Source organism: Myxocyprinus asiaticus, chromosome 8 (assembly GCF_019703515.2).
Source record: "Myxocyprinus asiaticus isolate MX2 ecotype Aquarium Trade chromosome 8, UBuf_Myxa_2, whole genome shotgun sequence".
Classification (NCBI taxonomy): Eukaryota; Metazoa; Chordata; class Actinopteri; order Cypriniformes; family Catostomidae; genus Myxocyprinus; species Myxocyprinus asiaticus.
The window spans coordinates 40,474,536-40,494,613 of NC_059351.1; the positions used below are offsets into that span (position 1 = coordinate 40,474,536).

Here is a 20,078-nt window from a genome sequence, read left to right on the forward strand (position 1 = left end):
GGCTTAGGTTTTCCTTTTTGCAATGTCTGAAAAAAATGACACAAAGTCTTGCCCTCTTTTTCTCCTTTTTTTATTTTTCACTCTCTTCTTTTATCCAGTTGGTGACAAAGTCCCAGCAGACATCAGACTGACCTCCATACGCTCTACTACTCTCAGAGTAGACCAGTCCATCCTGACGGGGGAGTCTGTATCCGTCCTGAAACACACAGACCCAGTGCCTGACCCCCGCGCTGTCAACCAGGACAAGAAAAACATGCTCTTTTCTGTAAGACTTTGCTGGACTGTGCGTGTTTGTCAAGTTCTTTTGGTTCTAGTTAAAAATGTGTGTGGCTTTTTTGTTTGTTTTCAGAGAATATGTGCTTTATACAGTATATCAGTCCAAGGGCCCTGTACAGTGAGTGCCTGGACCCTCATGGGTCCAAAAACCCTGGTTGATAACCTTGGGTGTATGGTACTGGATTATGCGTGGCCCATGTGCTGAATAAAACATCACTCGTATTGTTTGCTCCCACATGTGGACTGAGTCATCACATCACACAAGCTTTGAGCTCTTAGATGGATAATGACCAGAGAGTACCAGCCTCAAAGACTCTGCTGAGAAAGTCTAATGGATGTCTGGCCATTTAAGGACAGCAGTAGACAGAAGTCTGAGTCATTATTCTGTAGTTTGATTAAATATGATTGTAAATTGTGTATAAAAATATATAATTAAATAAAAATTTGATAGCCGAAGGCGACTGTGGCAAGGAACACAAAACTCCATAAGATGTTGGTTAATGGAGAAAAATAACCTTGGGTGAAACCAGGCTCACTGTGGGGGCCAGTTCCCCTCTGGCTAAACAGCATGAATATAATGCCAGTATTAGTTATTTATGTGCAGTGAAAGTCATGGTTTAAAATGAGTAAAATAAGTAAGTGTTAAGGGTCAGTGTTTAAACAGAGTTTGTGTGAACTGTAAAATTAATGACTAATGTCTTTGAAGTTCATCCTGGATTAACTGCAGAAGTTCACATAGATGCATTGTCCTTTGTTAGTTGGCTGATGAAGGCTTTTGTTGGCAATTAATTTACTGTCTATGTATTCCATTTTAAGAGTGTAGTCCACCATTAGATCAAGGTGATGCAGGCAGAGATTAGTGAGGTCATGTAGTTCAGCAGACAGGTCATTTCAGTGAGGTCTATCGTAAATCCAAGGTTCATGCAGTGGCATATGAAGTATCCCATGTCTTATGGTTGGAGTTGGCATCAGTTCATCCTCTGAAGTCCATCGTAATAGACTGAAGTGATATCTGGCTGGCACCGGCATATGAATCCCGAGGTTGAGACAGGAAAACAAATAATAATAGTGTAGATGCCATAAAATAATACTAATAGATCATGCTAAATGTTTCTGGTTCTGGCAGACCTAACTAAAGCAGCCTAATTGTGAGTTGATGGATAAATTAGGTGTATGCCTGGCTAAATAGATGAGTCTTTAGTCTAGACTTAAACTGAGAGAGTGTGTCTGCATCCCGAACAGTGTTAGGGAGACTATTCCATAGTTTAGGAGCCAAATAGGAAAAGAATCCACCTCCTTTTGTGGATTTTGATATTCTAGGAACTATTAACAGGCCATAATTTTGTGATCGTAATGAATGTGATGGGATATAGTGTGATAGGTCACTACTCACTACAGGTACTGCGGAGCTAAACCATTCAAAGCTTTGTACGTAGTTAACAACATTTTAAATTGAATACGAAATTGAACAGGTAGCCAATGTAATGATGTAAAATAGAGCTAATATTATCATATTTCTTGGTTCTAATTAGCACTTTGGCTGCTGCATTTTGAACCAATTGAAGTTTATTTATTGAACTTGCTGGACATCCTCCCAGTAATGCATTAAAATAATCTAGGCTTGAGGTCATGAATGCATGAATTCGTTTTTTTGGCATCAGCAACAGAGAGCATGTGTCGTAACTTAGCAATATTTCTGAGGTGGAAGAATGCTGTTTTACAAACATTGGAAATTTGATTTTCAAAGGACAGATTGGTATCAAATATAACACCTAAGTTCTTCGCTGTAGAAGATGATGTAACAGTACATCTATCGAGAGTCAAATTATATTTTAGTGGGTTAGTTTTAGAGGTTTTTGGTCCAATAATTAGTACCTTTGTTTTGTCGGAATTGAGTAGAAGGAAATTTCTGGCCATCCAATCTTTGATTTCATTGATACACTCTGCTAATTTGGAGAATTGTGAAATTTCATCAGGTTTCGAAGAAATATAAAATTGGGTATCATATGCATAATAGTGGAAACTTATTTCATGATTCCTGATAATATTGCTCATGGAAAACATATATAAAGAGAAGAGCAGAGGCCCTAAAACTGATCCCTGTGGCACTCCATATTCAACTTTTGTTTGGTTTACACAGACAAAGTGGTAGTGGTCTGCTAAATAGGACCTAAACCATGTTAATGCAAGTCCACAAATGCTAACATAATTCTCAAGCCTATTTAAGAGAATGTCATGATCTATGGTGTCGATGGCAGCACTAAGATCTAAAAGCACTAGAAGAGAAATGCAGCCACAATAAGATGATAAGAGCAAGTCATTTGTAACAGGTAAGTGCCGTCTCTGTACTGTAATGGGGCCTAAATCCTGTCTGAAATTGTTCATATATACTATTTCTCTGTAGAAATGAACATAGTTGGGAGGACACTACCTTTTCTAGTATTTCCAACATAAATGGGAGATTTGAAATTGGTCTATAATTAGCCAATTCTCCAGGATCAAGCTGTGGCTTCTTAATAAGCGGTTTGATAACTGCCATAAAGTTTCTTGGGACATGTCCTAAGGATAGCGAGGATTAATAATATTAAGTAGAGGTCCTGAAATTACAGGGAGTACCTCTTTTAAGAGCTTAGTTAGTGTTGGATCTAACAAACATGTTGTGGCTTTTGATGTTTCAATAAGTTTTGTTAGCTCTTCATGACGAATGATAGCAAAGGATTGAAATTGCTTGTGAGGAAAATTATGAGACAATTATGTGACAGATGATTGCATAATTCCAATTTTATTTCTGATGATTTTAGTTTTATCAGTGAAGAAATTCATGAAGTCATTACTATTGTGCTGCAATAGAATATCTGGTTCAGTCAAGGCTTTATTCCTAACCAATTTAGCCACATTACTGAATAAATACCTAGGATTGTTGTGGTTATTTTCTATGAGTTTGCTGAAATATGCTGACCTGGCAGCTTTTAGTGCCTGTCTGTAGCTGCAGACAGTATCCTTCCATGCACTGTGAAATACTGTACCTCTAATTTTGTATTCTTCCACTTACGCTCCATTTTCCTGAGCTGCCCTCTTGAGAGAATGAGTGTGATCATTGTACCATGGTGCAGGACTTTTTTCTTTAATCAAAGAAAATTAAAGTGCTAGATTATCAATAGTGCTAGAGAAGACTAGATATTACAACTAGTTCTTGTACACTTTTTGGCTTACTGAGTATATGAGATAAATCTGGGAGATAGCTTCAAAAAAATTATCTTTAGTGGTCGAAACAATAGTTCTACCAGAATGATAGCGTGGTGTAGATTGAGTAACATTAGATAACATTAGATAATCACAGGATACAAGAGATGAGTTAATGATCTGAGATGTCATCGCTCTGCAGCAGTATATGATTCTGTAGTATCAACATCAACTCCATATGACATAATTAAATCTAGCTTATGATTATGGTGATGAGTTGGTCTGGTCACATTTTGTCTGACTCCAGGAGAGTTGAGATTATTGATAAATGCTAATTCCAATGTGTCATTTTCATTATCTATGTGAATGTTGAAGTCCCCAACAATTAAAACTCTATCCACAGTAACTCTAGATCTGATAGAAAATGAGCAACTTGACTTTTGTTTTCAGAAGAATGGCACACCTCTTCTTCACAGATCTTAAGTGCAGGTTGAGTAGCGGGGGGGGGGGGGAGTGAAGGTCAGAGCGGGTGTGGGGTGTGAAATTGGGCCTTTCAAATCTACAGTAGAACACATTCAAGTCGTCAGCCAGATGTTGGTCCCCTACAGTGTTGGTGGCAGGAGTCCTGTAATTCATAAGTTTCTTCATGCCATTCCACACTGATTCAGGGTCATTAGCTGAAAACTTGTTTTTCAGCTTCTCAGAGTATCTTCTTTTAGCCACACTGATTTCCTTATTCAGTGTGTTCCTGGCCTTATTGTACATGACTTTATCCCCACCTCTATAAGCATCCTCTTTGGCCGACAAAGCTGCCTGGGTTCTGTTGTAAACCACGGTTTGTTGTTGTTGTATGTTAAATAAATCCTAGTAGGAATGCACATATCCTCACAGAAACTGATATATGATGTAACTGTATCTGTGAGCTCGTCCAGATTGGTGTCCGCAGCCTCAAAAACACTCCAATCCATGCAGTCAAAGCAGGCTTGTAGTTCCAGCTCTGCTTCATTGGTCTATCTCTTTACAGTCCTTACTACAGGCTTAGCAGATTTATTTCTGCCTGTAGGTTGGAAGAAGATGAACCAGACAATGATCAGAGAGTCCCAAAGCTGCTCTAGGGACAATACGATATGCATCCTTTATTGTTGTGTAGCAATGACCCAGTGTATTTCTGTCTCTGGTTGGGCATGTAATGTGCTGTTTGTATTTGGGCAGTTCACGTGTGAGGTTTGCTTTGTTAAAATCCCAAAGAATAATAATAACTGAGTCCGGGTATTGTTGTTCCGTGTCTGAGATTTGATCAGCCTGCTGTTGCAGGGTGGCACTCACGCATGCGTGTGGCGGGATATAAACACTCACCAGAATAAACGAGGAAAACTCCCGCGGCGAGTAGAAAGGCTTACAGTTAATAAAGAGCACTTCCAAATTAGGACAGCATGTCTTCTCTAACGTTGTTTCGTCTGTACACCAACCTTCATTAATGTAAAAGCATGTTCCACTGCCTCTGATTTTCCCCATTAAATCCGCGATGCGATCCGCTCTGAACAGCTGAAAGCCTGGCAGATGTAACACGCTGTCCGGAATGGCTTCACTCAGCCAGGTTTCTGTGAAGCACAAGGCAGCAGAGGTTGAGAAGTCTTTGTACGGGTGAGGAGATGTAGTTCATCCGTTTTGTTAGGAAGAGAGTGGAGATTCGCTAGATGAATACTCAGCAGCACTGTTCAAAAGCTGTGCCAACGGAGCTTGACTAGCGCACCAGCTTGTCTCCCTCTCCTGCATCTCTTGAACAGCACAGCTGTGCCTCCGACTAAAATGTCCAGCAAGCATCCGAATAGTCAAAAACCGGGAAAAGATTATCTGGTATATGCTGCCGAATGTTCAGCAGTTCGTCCCTGGTAAAACTGATTGGAAAAAGATTACTAAACACAGGACAAACAAACAAAAACAACAAAAGAATTGGAGAGCTCCACACCGAGGCGGCCATCTGCGGCACTATCTATAGTACTGTAAATATAGTGCTAAATAATTTTTATTAATTATTTAGCAATTTTATGTTAGTTATTTACTATATTAAATTGTGTGATATATCGGCATTGTATCGGCCTGTCGGCCACCCTGTTCTCTGGATATCGGCATCGGCCATTAAAAATCCCATATCAGTCAACCACTAATCTCTAATGATCTCCGCCTAGTGCTGACATGAATAACAATTTTAGAAAATCTAAGTTTAGCATTAGCCAGCACTTGTAAATTTGATCTGATGTTAGATGCCCGAGCCCCCGAAATGCATTTAACAATTCTGGCTGAAGTCTCTATTTCCACGTTCCTTACAATAGAATCTCCTATAACAAGGGCGCTTTCAACATGATTCTCAGTGGGTGCATCACTAAGTGGGCAGAATCGTCTGGAAACCCTAATAGGAATGGGAGTGGTGTCAATTTGCTGAGCGAGTATGCCATTGAAACACCCTGCTTCGGGGGCTCTACAGCCGGAACCAAAGTGTATGTGTTGCTCACTGCTCTACCTGCATCCAAAACAGTGTCTACTGCCTTCTCTTTCTCACTGACCTCCACTAGCATTTGGATGTATGTCTCTAAAGGGGGCCGCACACTGGACGTGTCTGGCGGACGACATGGCGCAATCTAAAATTCGAAAAAATAGTTTTCTATGAATGTACCACTGCCGCAACTCTGTGTCTGTCGGAGGCGCCCACCTACAACTCCGGAGGCTGCAAATTTGTGTATACTGTCTGCCACGGTAACCGCATCAACGTGCTGTGTTTGATACCTGTGCCGCGTCTTAGCCACGACGCGCCGTGGTGCTTCTCGTCCGGTGTGCGATCGCCTTAACTAATTAAATTTCTCCATCGGCCTGACTAATTCCTTACATTTATCACATGTAAATCCCTCACTGCTGACGGAAGAAGCTATAGTAAGCATGTGGCATGCAATGCAGGAAGCAATAACATTAGCACAAAAAAAAAAAAAAAAAAAAAAAAAGAGCCAATTTTTACTCACATTTGGCAACTGACAAGTGGTAATTTTAGTTCCTGAATACATCCTAAGCTTGTTGTAACTACTGTAGGTAATGTTACAACAGCAAACTGTGCTGTTATTGTCTGTGCAGTTACTCACTATATTACAATTCTTCTCATCTCAAGCCTTTCCGTGCATCTAATAATCATGTGCATGTTCGTGCATGTTTATGCAGGGGACAAACATTGCTGCTGGGCGAGCGATAGGTGTGGTAGTGGCCACAGGTGTACACACTGAGATTGGGAAGATCAGAGATGAGATGGCAGCCACCGATCCAGAGAGAACCCCTCTGCAGCAGAAACTAGACCAGTTTGGAGAGCAACTCTCAAAGGTACAGCTCTTTTCTTCCTATTCTCTGCACACTCCCTTTTTTCATTCTTACCTTCACTTCTTTTGTTTCTCCAGTAGCTATGTACTCTGTAGCTATGTCTATGTTCAGTATAGCACCATACTATTTTTGCGGTACACTGTAATATTGACAACATGGAGTTCTTACCTTAAAGGGTTAGTTCACCCAAAAATGTAAATTCTCTCATCATTTACTCACTCTCATGATATCCCTGGTGTGTGTCTTTCTTCACCAGAACATATTTGAAGAAAAATAGAAAAATATCTTAGCTCAGTAGGTCCTTAAAATGCAAGTGGATGGTGATCCAACTTTTGAAGCTCCAAAAAGAACAGATAGTCATCATCAACGTCATCCATATGACACCAGCAGTTAAATTAACGTCTGAATTGCCAAAATGTGCAGTATACACCAGAGCATACTGCACTGGGTACTGTAATAAAATCTAATGTATTATTTAGTGAAACTGTTGACCGACCATTACTCTCCTCTGCACGAGACCTGTAGCTCACGCAGCCTGCTGGCGAAATGGGGCGTTCAAGTGAAAAATCCATTTTGTTTATCAAAAATAGGTCCACCACAGCGATAGAAACAACAGAACACAACATCGCTGCACACAAACCAGAGAACCGAACTTACTAAATATGTCTGGTGAGTTTGTAGTCGAAGAATAGATGCATTTCTATGCCGAGCCTCATTTGTTTGAAATAGAGTACTTAATCAAACAGAGAGGTCGAGGAAGCGGGAATGTTTCATCTCCATTCTGAACTTGTGAGCATTTTGTGACAGACCTACGACTGAAGAGAGTGATACCTCAGTGAAAACATTAGGTAGGTATAACATTCTCGGGCAAAATCAAGTCGTTTTTAACCGGCTAGTGAGATGCAGGCTTCAATAAACTGTTATGAGAGTTTTTGGACTGGTGCCAGCTCATAGCGGGTGGGGTTTCCCACCGCGATACCAAAAAAATAAACCAAGCGATCGACAGAATGTACTGTCGCTAATCATGGCTTGTTAGGACCAAAACTTTGATTAACAAAGAAAATATACCTTTTATCATGTGTCGTTTGCCATCAGGTTAGGACCCGGTTTGATTGTAGCTGTCTTTAGCCTCCTCTGTCTATCTCTCTCAGTTTGATTGAGTACTCTGTTTCAAACAAATGAGGCTGGGCAAAGAAATGCATCTATGACTACAAACTCATCAGACATGTTTAGTAAGTTCGGTTCTCTGATTTGTGTGCAGATGTTGTGTCCTGTTGTTTCTATTGCTGCGGTGGACCTGTTTTTAGAACAAAATGAATTTTCTCTCAATATCCCCATTTCGCGAGGGGGCTGCGGGAATTGTTTCTATCGTGCAGTCTCATGAACGCGCAGAGGAGAGCAACGGTCGGTCAACAGTTTTACTAAATAATACATTCGATTTTGGTTTGTTTCTCACCAAAGCTCATGGTATGCTTTGATAGCAATCATGAGTTTCATTGAATAATTTATTAAGTGTCTGAATTATATTTTATCCTTACCATATATTTTATATATATCCTTTTGAAGCTTGAAGAGGTGGTCACCATAAACTGCCATTGTGTGACATCACTGAACACAGCATTTTTCCACAATTTCTCCCTTTGTCTTAAGAAAAAGAAAGAAAGTCAAATGGGGTTATAACAACACAGGGGTGAGTAAACAATGACTGAATTTTCATTTTGGGGTGAACTATCCCTTTAAGCTGAATGGGCGAAATTGGAACACCCATCCAAGGAGCTCTAGCGCCCAACGTTCAACAGGTGTAGAAAGGAAGTCCTGCCTTACAGTTGCCTAAAGAGCCAATCACCTTTTAGATACAGACATCGCCTGTCAGTCAACTTGAGAATGTGAATGCGCATTATTAGCTGGTCAAGACGGGAAAATTTCATTTTTTTAGCGCAATATGAGGTAAAGAAGCACAATTTATGATTCCAGTATTGTCACATTTTATTGTTGATTTGAAATATGTTCTTTGATTGTAATCTTGACCAAACTTTTTTGAGATTTTGGTCTTTCCCCTTTCAAGTAGATAGGAGCTGCACAGTCATGACTGGAAATAGACTCCTGAGAGTGTTCCAAAGATGGCCGACAGTGGACTGACTTGCTAGAAAGACTTTGCTGTAAACTGTACAGCTCAAATTATACATGAGTTTTAACAGAAGAATTATTGCAAGTGCTTTTATAAAAGTAAAAGTTGTCCCTATTCACTTCCATTGTAAGTGCCTCACTGTTACCTCGATTTTTGCTTTTTTTAAAGAAAAGGAGGGATAAGTCAAAATACATTTTTGTGGTAATCAACATTATGCCACATGCTGTCGATTAAGCCTAACTTGTATTGAACCCGGAATATTCCTTTAAGCACACGCTTATCATTTTGACATTTGACTTATCAGATTGACAGACTTCTTTTTAAATACTTGTTGGCAGAATGCATTATAAGGGAGACCGGGGCTAGCTGTCATACTTGTTCTCAAGTAAATATTTCTCAGCGAGGGTTAATTTTTGAAAGTCATTTTCTTGCTTAGCAACATAGCTTGAAGTGTTGGCTACAAAAAAGTTCATGAACATTTTTACCATTCTTGTCCAGGAAAAAAGATACAGTTCATTGAACAAACATTGACTTTTTGTGACAACAGTATTTTGATAACACACATTTGCGGAATTGGACTTTTGACTAAAAGTATTGTTACTGAGATATAGCCCTTGTCACAACTTCCCTTTCTGACAACTAGCCCCGGCCTCCTTTATGCAGTGCAGTATTACAGTATTCAATAATGAACACACCCTTTGTGATTAATAAATGAACATGCAAAATACCTTTTCAAGTAATTTCCATTGAAAGAAAACCATACTAAATTGTGTTTTTAAACAGCAAATATTCCATTGACAGACCCTCTCATCAGCCATGTAACAGTCAACAGTCACTATGTAACAGAACATGTCAGTGTTATTGACAGGTCCAGAGGTTTTGTCGAAAGTAGCTATTTTGCTTGCATCATTCTGTCTCTGTCTGTCTGAAGGTGATCACGGTGATCTGTGTGGCAGTGTGGGGTATTAACATCGGTCACTTCAGTGACCCCGTGCATGGAGGCAGCTGGCTGCGTGGAGCTGTGTACTACTTTAAGATTGCTGTAGCCCTGGCTGTAGCCGCCATTCCTGAGGGTGTGCAAATGTTATTCTATTTCTTTATTTCTAGCTTAGTCTTATTACAGTGTTTCTCAGGAACACTAGGCCTTCAACAATTAAGCAGTAGCTATTAACCAATAGCTGCTAATATTCATGTAAAATAATGTTTATATAAGCCTAAATATTTAAAAATGTTTAAATCAACACTGACATTGTTTTTCATATGAGTTTGATTTTCAAAAAAACTTAATATACTTAATATGGTAAAATATAATCTCTTATCTCATTACGAGTTTTGTTTTAGCCTGTTTCCTCCACTTGTTCTCATAACTCACCACTGAAGTCTTTTCATCTGTCTCACAGGTCTTCCTGCCGTGATCACTACTTGCCTGGCGCTTGGCACGCGCCGCATGGCCCGCAAAAATGCCATAGTCCGTTCCCTACCATCTGTGGAGACCCTTGGCTGCACTTCTGTCATCTGCTCTGACAAGACGGGCACACTCACCACCAACCAGATGTCCGTCTGCAGGGTGAGAGAGAGAGGAAGACAGATGCATTGTGGAAAATATCATATTTTAGTGTTATTAACAGAATTTAGAGAATAGAGATCAATAACATGGAATGATGCTTGAAAAACACTTTAGCCATTCGAACATACTAATTGTGTGCGTTTGTATGCATGGTGTGCATGTGTGTTTGCAGTTGTTTATCGTGGACGTTGTCGCGGGTGAGAGGTGTCTACTGAATGAGTTTACAGTAACTGGATCTACATATGCACCTGAAGGGGAAGTGTGAGTTTATTTTGCATCTAAAGAAGCACACTCACTCATACATACACACTCTTGGATGCTTGCATTAACACTTAAATCTCTTTGAAAATAACATGCGGTGTGCATAAACATTCATGCGATCTCTTCATACCCAGTGACTCTTCGTGTTCCACTCATTCTCTTTTCCTAATCAACTATACCCATTGTTTTCTCCTTAATTCATGCAGTCCTCCTCCAAACCCTCCCTCCCTGTCTTTGTCTGTTTCAGGTATAAGGATGATGTACCGGTACGCTGCAGTCAGTATGAGGGTTTGGTGGAAATGGCTTCTATCTGTGCCCTGTGTAATGACTCCTCACTGGACTACAATGAGGTGTGTGCAGAAATGTGCACATAAACATACTTAATTTGATGCAATTAATTTGATACTTAATTTCACTCTCTCGCTCTCTCCCTATCTCGCTCAAAATCACAGAGTAAAGGGGTGTATGAGAAAGTGGGAGAGGCGACTGAGACGGCTCTGTGTTGTCTGGTGGAGAAGATGAACGTGTTTGACACAGACCTAAGAGGCCTCACACCTTCTGAAAGAGCCACAGCCTGCTGCTCGGTGAGTGTCTGTGTGTTTTGGATGCTAAACCCCAGCATGGAATACTGGTGTGTTGGTGTTCCCACTAGGCAGCAAATGGGCATTAAATACAGGGAGGGTAATAACAGATAGACAGAGTGCAACTGAACATTGGAACTCTGTTGCTAATGTACACATTCAATAAACTCATGAATCCAACCAGTTCAATCTGATTGGTCTATTGTTTTAGGGGCCAAGCACCGAAAGTGCCATTGGAGGTTAGTGTTCTTCTTACTATTCTTCCGCTGAAAGTCTATGGCTGGCCATAGAACCATACATAGGAAAGTTATGAAATTTGGCACACTGATTGAGGTCATTCTCAAATGTAACTGACCCAAATTTGGGATCTCTCACTCAAACCCTCTAGCGCCACCAACAGTTCAAATTTTCACTTACGTTTCAAATCTTAAGTCTTAGAAACAAAATTCCCTATATGCCCCATAAGGAAAATATTGCATCGATTTTAGCTACACCCACTTGATCTTCCACCATTTCTAATTTTCAGAAAAACCTACTTTTTATTGTTAGAGATCATTTCCCACAGGTGTCAATCCTTACCGTTCTTTCTCTCCCAGTCTCGCTCTCCATAGAAATCGCTCGGCCATAGCCACATCACCACAGTGTCATTTGGGGCCATATCTCAAATATTTCAGTATCTCAAGGTGCTCAATAAGTTTTCATGAAACTTGTGTTGTTAGCTTCCTTGGGTCATGCCGAATACATTGATCCCAAATTTTCCTTCGTCGACCAAGCTTCCTGTCCGCCATTGTTAATTTCATTGAAACCTACTTTTTCTAAATCCTCCTAGACCGTAAGTCAGATTTTCACAAAAAAATTTGCATGTATCATCTAGAGACACTCATGACAAAAAGTTATGAAAAGCTTTTTGACAGATCACACCGTTCTCGGTTAACGCATCAACAAATATAATGGCAAGATGCCAATAAGGATCTGAGGCTGTATCTCTTGAACGCTTTGGTGTTTTAACATGAAACTACATACAGTTGTGCTCAAAAGTTTGCATACCCTGGCAGAAATTGTGAAATTTTGGCATTGATTTGGAAAATAGGACTGATCATGCAAAAAAACTGTCTTTTATTTAAGGATAGTGATCATATGAAGCCATTTATTATCACATAGTTGTTTGGCTCCTTTTTAAATCATAATGGTAACAGAAATCACCCAAATGGCCCTGATCAAAAGTTTACATACCCTTGAATGTTTGGCCTTGTTACAGACACACAAGGTGACACACACAGGTTTAAATGGCAATTAAAGGTTAATTTCCCACACCTGTGGCTTTTTAAATTGCAATTAGTGTCTGTGTATAAATAGTCATTGAGTTTGTTAGCTCTCACATGGATGCACTGAGCAGGCTAGATACTGAGCCATGGGGAGCAGAAAACAACTGTCAAAAGACCTGTGTAACAAGGTAATGGAACTGTATAAAGATGGAAAAGGATATAAAAAGATATCCAAAGCCTTGAAAATGCCAGTCATTACTGTTCAATCACTTATAAAGAAGTGGAAAATTCAGGGATCACTTGATACCAAGCCAAGGTTAGGTAGACCAAGAAAGATTTCAGCCATAACTGCCAGAAGAATTGTTCAGGATTCAAAGAAAAACCCACAGGTAACCTCAGGAGAAATACAGGCTGCTCTGGAAAAATATGGTGTGGTTGTTTCAAGGAGCACAATACGACGATACTTGAAAAAAAATGAGCTGCATGGTCGAGTTGCCAGAAAGAAGCCAATGCCACAAAAAAGCCCGGTTACAATATGCCGACAACACCTTGACACGCCTCACAGCTTCTGGCACACTGTAATTTGGAGTGACGAGACCAAAATAGAGCTTTATGGTCACAACTGTAAGCGCTATGTTTGGAGAGGGGTCAACAAGTATTGTGCTCCTTGAAACAACCACACCGCCTTTTTCCAGAGCAGCCTGTATTTCTCCTGAGGTTACCTGTGGGTTTTTCCTTGCATCCCGAACAGTTCTTCTGGTAGTTGTGGCTGAAATCTTTCTTGGTCTACTTGACCTTGGCTTGGTATCAAGAGATCCCTGAATTTTCCACTTCTTAATAAGTGATTGAACAGTACTGACTGGCATTTTCAAGGCTTTGGATATCTTTTTATATCCTTTTCCATCTTTATAAAGTTCCATTACCTTGTTACGCAGGTCTTTTGACAGTTCTTTTCTGCTCCCCATGGCTCAGTATCTAGCCTGCTCAGTGCATCCACGTGAGAGCTAACAAACTTATTAACTATTTATACACAGACACTAATTGCAATTTAAAAAGCCACAGGTGTGGGAAATTAACCTTTAATTGCAATTTAAACCTGTGTGTGTCACTTTGTGTGTGTAACAAGGCCAAACATTCAAGGGTATTTAAACTTTTGATCAGGGCCATTTGGGTGATTTCTGTTATCAATATGATTTAAAAAAGGAGCCAAACAACTATGTGATAATAAATGGCTTCATATGATCACTATCCTTAAACAAAAGACAGTTTTTTTTGCATGATCAGTCATATTTTCCAAATCATTGCCAAAATTCCACAATTTCTGCTAGGGTATGCAAACTTTTGAGCACAACTGTATATGGCATTGTGACCAAGCCCTTACAATCTAAATGTTTGCCATTGGTGTGCTTGGCCCCATAATTGCTGCTTGCAGCTATATTTATAATTGAAATGTAATTGCTGCATTGTGTCTAAAATTTAACTGTGTACATGAAACCACATTTAAAAAATAACAGACAAAATGCATGAATGCATCGTGTTTGATCAGTGCCTTAGTTGACAAGTTTTTCTGGTGAACAGTATGGCCCTGTGGGTCCACTAGCTGTTTGAAATTTTACAAAAAAGAGAATTCATGCTGGTCTAAGCATGTAGACCCATACTGAATCTTCTCTGCAGATTTTCACAGATGTCCAACTCCCATCATTTAAATAAATCTGTACATTGCTCTGCCCCTTTAAAAAAATTGTGAAGCATTGTAGGCTACGCTGCTTCATGTGATTATGTTGTCTGGCTGAGAGAGAGATTATTATTTTTTTTTTCTAAAAATATTTGTAAAATATCAACAAAGCAAATATGTACAAATCAGTGTTGGGGTAGTGACTTTGAAACTGTAATCTTCCTAAGATATCCTGCCCCTTTATCCAGCCCCTTTCTCTCCTTTGTAAATGAGATTACCAAACTAAACTAACGACATAACTCCTTTCCTTCAGTTGGCATTTGTCAGACTTTATAGGTGGGAAAAGCCATCAAAAGAGTCTCACGCTTCAAACAAGTGCAGTGCTGCGGCTGCCGCTCTTTTAAAGATTTGTGTGCTGATTGCATTCACAGATCTTTAGGAGAGCTGAGATTAATTTTAGGGGGGCTAAAGCCCTAGGACAATGCAGCTCTTTACTGGAAAAGCTACACTATTGTAAAAATAGCAGAACTATTGTCATGCTACTGAAAAATGTAGTTAAGTTAGTAGCATTGCTACTTTTAGTTAACTACTCCACTGAATCACTGTGTATGAAAAATACGCTCACAAAAATAATGATTAAAGAAACATCTATAATGAGTTCCCTCCACCTTTCTCTTATCCACATTCTCTTTCTCTCTCTTTCAGGTCATAAAGCAGTTAATGAGGAAGGAGTTGACTCTGGAGTTTTCTCGAGACAGGAAGTCCATGTCTGTTTTCTGCTCTCCAAACAAACTCACTCGCTCAGCTTCAGGGGCGAAGATGTTTGTTAAGGTCTGGCTTCTGTCTTTCCTGTCTTTTTCCATTCATTTCTTTTTACGGTCACTGAAATGTTTTGAATTTTACCCTAATAATGTTTTAGCAAAGTATACTTTAAGTTATTGAAGAACAGCCTATTTTAGCTTGAACTTTTATTTTTAAAAGTTTATTTAAGAAGAGGACATTCAATAGCCTATTGAAAAACTGTCTTGGTGTCTGTTATCTCTAACTATCCATCCCACTACATAAAATGTATCTCATGATCCTGACCTAACAGGGAGCGCCAGAGAGTGTGCTGGAGCGTTGCCGCTGGATACGGGTAGGTGGTGGTACGCGGGTGCCACTAACCTCTGACCTAAGGGAGCAGCTATTAGGCACAGTAAGAGAATGGAGCACGGGTCGTGATACACTACGCTGTCTCGCCATAGCAACCAGGGACTCGCCCCCTGACCCTCGTACTCTGAATTTAGAAAATTCTGCAGCCTTCACAGAATATGAGGTGAGCAACTTGATGGAGAAAATCTTCAACAGTTTGAAATCAAGACCATAAGTTTCAAGACATTACATTGTGAAACTAGACTTCCCTCCCAAAAGAATTGACCAAAAATGTTTAAAATTTCAAATATGAGTGGCACGACCTAATCTGTTCTCTCTGCCTCTCTCAGTCGGACTTGACATTCGTGGGCTGTGTGGGAATGTTGGATCCGCCCAGGAAGGAGGTGCTGAATGCAGTGCGGATGTGCAGACAGGCTGGCATACGGGTCATTATGATCACAGGTGCGTTAAACGAATTTTCTTTTGTGTGTAAAAGATGCACAAGAAACGAGACAAACGAAAGTATGCAGATTCAGATTAACACTGCTCTCATGGTCAAAAATGGTGTAAAACCAATCATGTCCCACTTGTGATGTCGGTCAGCTTTAGGTCGACACTTAATTCGTTTTAGGGCATTTTGTAAGATGCTTGATTTGCATGTGATCACTCCAACTAATTCAGACCATCTCAGATCTCAAGTGCTATGAAGCTAAAGCAATGACTTAAGTATTTGTGTCTGAAGTTTTTGTTTATTTGAATTCTAGAAGAGACTTTATTTACACTATTTTTAAACAGCATATTTTGTTTTAAATTTTTTAGAGGTGGAATTAGCTGTAAATATTCAGATTATAAAATTACAGGTTCCAATTTTCAGATTAAGAAGAAATTCAGAACTAACAAATTCAGATTGTAAACAATAGGCCAAAGGTCAAGCTTCTGTGTTCCTCACAGAGATTTAGAGGTTTTATTAGAATATTTTGTATTTTGGCCAATCAAACTGCTACCAGAACTCTCTGGCAGTGTCCGATGTAGACATAATTTACGTATTTACTGTGGAACTGACCTTTGCCCTAATTTGTTTACAATCTGAATTTCCTACATCTTAATTTCTTCTTTATCTGAGACTTTGAACTTGTAATTTTATCATCTGAAAATGTACAGCTAATTCCACCTCTAAACAATTTAAAACAAAAAATAACTTTTTTTAAAATACAGACTTATAAAATATGCCACAGAAATCTTACATTTTGTTAAATGTCACATGTCTAGAATTCAAATTCAAATTCAGATTTAGTCACTGGTCAGATACTTAAGTCATTGTTCTAGCTCTGCAAAGCGTGATTCGCTTCAGACAGGCTCCGGTTTGATTCTCTTTTTCACTTTATTTTCACTTCTGCTACTACCAAACGTTTTTTTTTTATATACTATGTGCAGGGGTTAAATTGGGCCATAACGGTCCGTAATGGCATTTTAAGGGTAAAAAAAATAAGAGAGAGAAAAAAAATGCTTGTTTGTCAATCCATTCCATTTCTTTAATTCTCCTATATGTGTTTTTTATTTGAACCATTTGACATATTCCGTCTCTATTTACCAAATGTACTTGTTCAAAAAGTTGTTCAAAAAGTTTATTATGCTTTGCTCTTGTCAGTTGTGCATGCTGGTAGAAGCAGCATATTCGAGAGCATTACTAGACCGCCTGTCCTCGCATATAGACACACATTACATTTTTTTTATCTCGCCGTGGTCCGATCTCTGTTTTAAAGAAATCGCGTAATATGGAATCAACTGCTCACCCTTTATTTAGATCAAAAGATATGGAGGTAAATCAGTAGCAAAACACGAGCTTGCATATTTGGATTTGAGAACTTGTACAAGAAGTATTTGTACTTGTAAATTGAAATTTACACTCAAAGCACCGATGTGAAAACTTGTGAAATAAAAATTTTAAGTTGAATGTTGCAATCTGCACTCACAGACAATAATTCAAAGCTTGTGTTTTGAATTTACAATTGCAGACTAGTCACAAATGTGTTAAATGACGTTCACATAAATATAACTACAGACAAAAATTGTATTACAATTAACTTTTGTACTTTAATTCATTTTCGTAGTACAACCACAAATCGGCACTTACAACCTTTCAAATCTGGCACTGCAACTTTAAATCTTCACGCCTTGACTTTTGCAACTACTTTTGCGAAAAACCTGTAGCAAAACTCACTTGTGCACTTCTAAAATCCTGATGGGAGAGAGAGACCAGTGTTCAGAGGGGGAGGGGTCACTTAAGTCATTTTATTGGTTGATGCCTAGCCAATGAATGCCACCAGTATGGAATGTGTTAATTGGGGATGCGCATACATGATAATAATTTTACTTGCCCTTTCAGCAGATTCCTTCAATGTAAATTGCCAAGGAGCAGAAAATTGCAAGTGGAATTATTTTATTTTCAAAATTAAAGCATCATAGACTGAAATGTCCCAATAATTGGCCTAATCTTTTTAGATCACTCTGTTGGACTAGTGGTAATGTGTCTGCTAACCATGCATATTGATCTGGGTTCAAATCCTCTGTGAACATCTGTATTTTATTTACATTGTTGTAACAACATCCTTTACTTTTCAAAGGTTATGTGTATGACAGTGTCGTATGTTTGTAACTACCCATGACTGCCAAAAGATGATCTTTCAGAGCAGGGTTTTTTTATTTTTTTTTTATTTATTTATTTTTTTTTTTTGTGGAGAGCAAGTACAAATACCAAATTGACCAGTGGGTGAGAATAAATTAGAATAAACTCTGTGAAAGCATGAGAAATTTCTTCAGAAATGCAACTCTGTTTGTTTGGCAAAATCTTAAGATTTTCAATCATAAATTGGTTTGACAATTTTAAAAAGCCTCAACTATGTATGGAAAATATAGTTCATATTATTTATTTTTTTAGTAATTCAAGCATTCTCAGAAAATTCAATAGATTATACTGTAATTGCTGGCTGTCAGATTCAGTTACAATTTTGATTTATTTATTTAAAGGTGCAGTATGTAAGATTCAGAAACCCTTGTTATTAATGACACCTGTGGCCGTTAAGTGAACTGCAGCCAGCTACCTGTTGCTCGTGCTCGCGCTTGTGCACACATTCCATAGGGACGCAAGCAAGCGAGCATCAATCAAAACAACAACATAACGTACAAAGAGACTGAACTGTGATTCACCGACATCATGCTGACAGATGAGGTAGCATAATTAAAATGACACAGTTATGATTGTTTTACTACAAACTTTGAGACTATATATTATATTTGACTCTCCAGTGCTGGAACAGGGCTAAGACAAAGTGTGGATAGAGGTCTGACTATGCGAGACTGTAGTTTGAAGTAATCACTTTTCTTTGCATGATACATTTATATGATAGCCTATGTCAGCGTTAGCAAGCTAGATAGCTTTATCAATAGCTGTTAGCTAAATTTTATGGATGACAGTAACTGTTTAAAAAAAAACTAGCTCTTTAACTGTGTCAAATTCATTAGAACAGACATCAATGACACAAAGTGGGTTAATAATGTTACCAACATTTTTTATAATATCCAAAATGTCTTTTCTTTGCTCCTTGCCAATTCACATTGAAGGAATCTGCTGAAAAGGCAAGTGAAATTATTAACATGCACGTGCACATCCCCAGTTAACACGATCCACACCAGTGGCATTCATTGGCTAGGCATCAACCAATAGAAAGACTTCATTGCCCCCTCCCCCACCGAACACTGGTCTTTCTCTCCCGTCAGGATTTTACAAGTGCACAAGTGAGTAGTTGCAAAAGTCAAGGCGTGAAGATTTAAAGTTGCAGTGCCAGATTTGAGAGGTTGTAAGTGGCAATTTGTGGCTATACTGCGAACATGAATTAAAGTACAAAGGTTTTATGTGTAATACAAGTTTGTGTCTGTAGTTGTATTTATGTGAATGTCATTTTACACATTTGTGACAATTGTGAATTCAAAACACAAGCTGTGAATTATTGTCTCTGAGTGCAAATTGCAACATTCAACTTCAAGTTCAAGTTTTCACATCAGTGCTGTGAGTGTAAATTTCATCTTACAAGTACAAATATTTATTGTTCTCAAGTCATAAGTTCTCAAATCCAAATACGCATGCTCTCGAGTTTTGCTACTGATTTACCTTCATAAAAAGACCACTCGACCAACACACTGTAAAAGGTTTCAATGTTATTTGTATTTACAGTATGTGTGTACTACATTTTTGTTGATTCACTATTTATTTTTATTTTGTGTGTGTGTTTTATTTATTTATTTATTTATTTTTAAAGGAAAAAAGAAAACCGTTTTTTAGCAAATGTACTGTGGGATTCACTAGTGAAAATGCTTAATCTCGCCACAGTGAATAATTTTAAACTCTTTTATAATTTAATGCAAATGTTTCAGTACAAATTATATTATTAGAATAACAATTTGTGTAAAAGTTAGTTGGGTATAAGGTGTTTGTTTCCCCCATTAAGATCAATGTGCATTTACTTTTGAATTGTAACACAATTAGATATAAGTTTAGCAAGTTCTATAAGATGACCACTAACCTAGGGCAAGAAGAAGGTAACTTGTCCCAGCTGTCACCTGATTTTTATAAAATACATTTGATATCATTCTT

At 38.6% G+C, this 20,078-nt stretch overlaps 1 protein-coding gene across 1 annotated transcript in view; it reads left to right on the top strand.

The window, feature by feature from the left end:
- The window catches only part of LOC127444562 (sarcoplasmic/endoplasmic reticulum calcium ATPase 2-like), a 39,920-nt gene that overhangs the window by 10,041 nt on the left and 9,801 nt on the right, over positions 1-20,078 (top strand). Inside the window, exons 7-16 of the mRNA XM_051703999.1 lie at positions 99-265; positions 6,667-6,822; positions 9,879-10,020; positions 10,348-10,514; positions 10,687-10,775; positions 11,023-11,125; positions 11,228-11,359; positions 15,002-15,127; positions 15,390-15,611; positions 15,778-15,889. Coding sequence (XP_051559959.1) covers positions 99-265; positions 6,667-6,822; positions 9,879-10,020; positions 10,348-10,514; positions 10,687-10,775; positions 11,023-11,125; positions 11,228-11,359; positions 15,002-15,127; positions 15,390-15,611; positions 15,778-15,889 — 1,416 coding nt within the window. The remainder of the gene's footprint in view (positions 1-98; positions 266-6,666; positions 6,823-9,878; positions 10,021-10,347; positions 10,515-10,686; positions 10,776-11,022; positions 11,126-11,227; positions 11,360-15,001; positions 15,128-15,389; positions 15,612-15,777; positions 15,890-20,078) is intronic.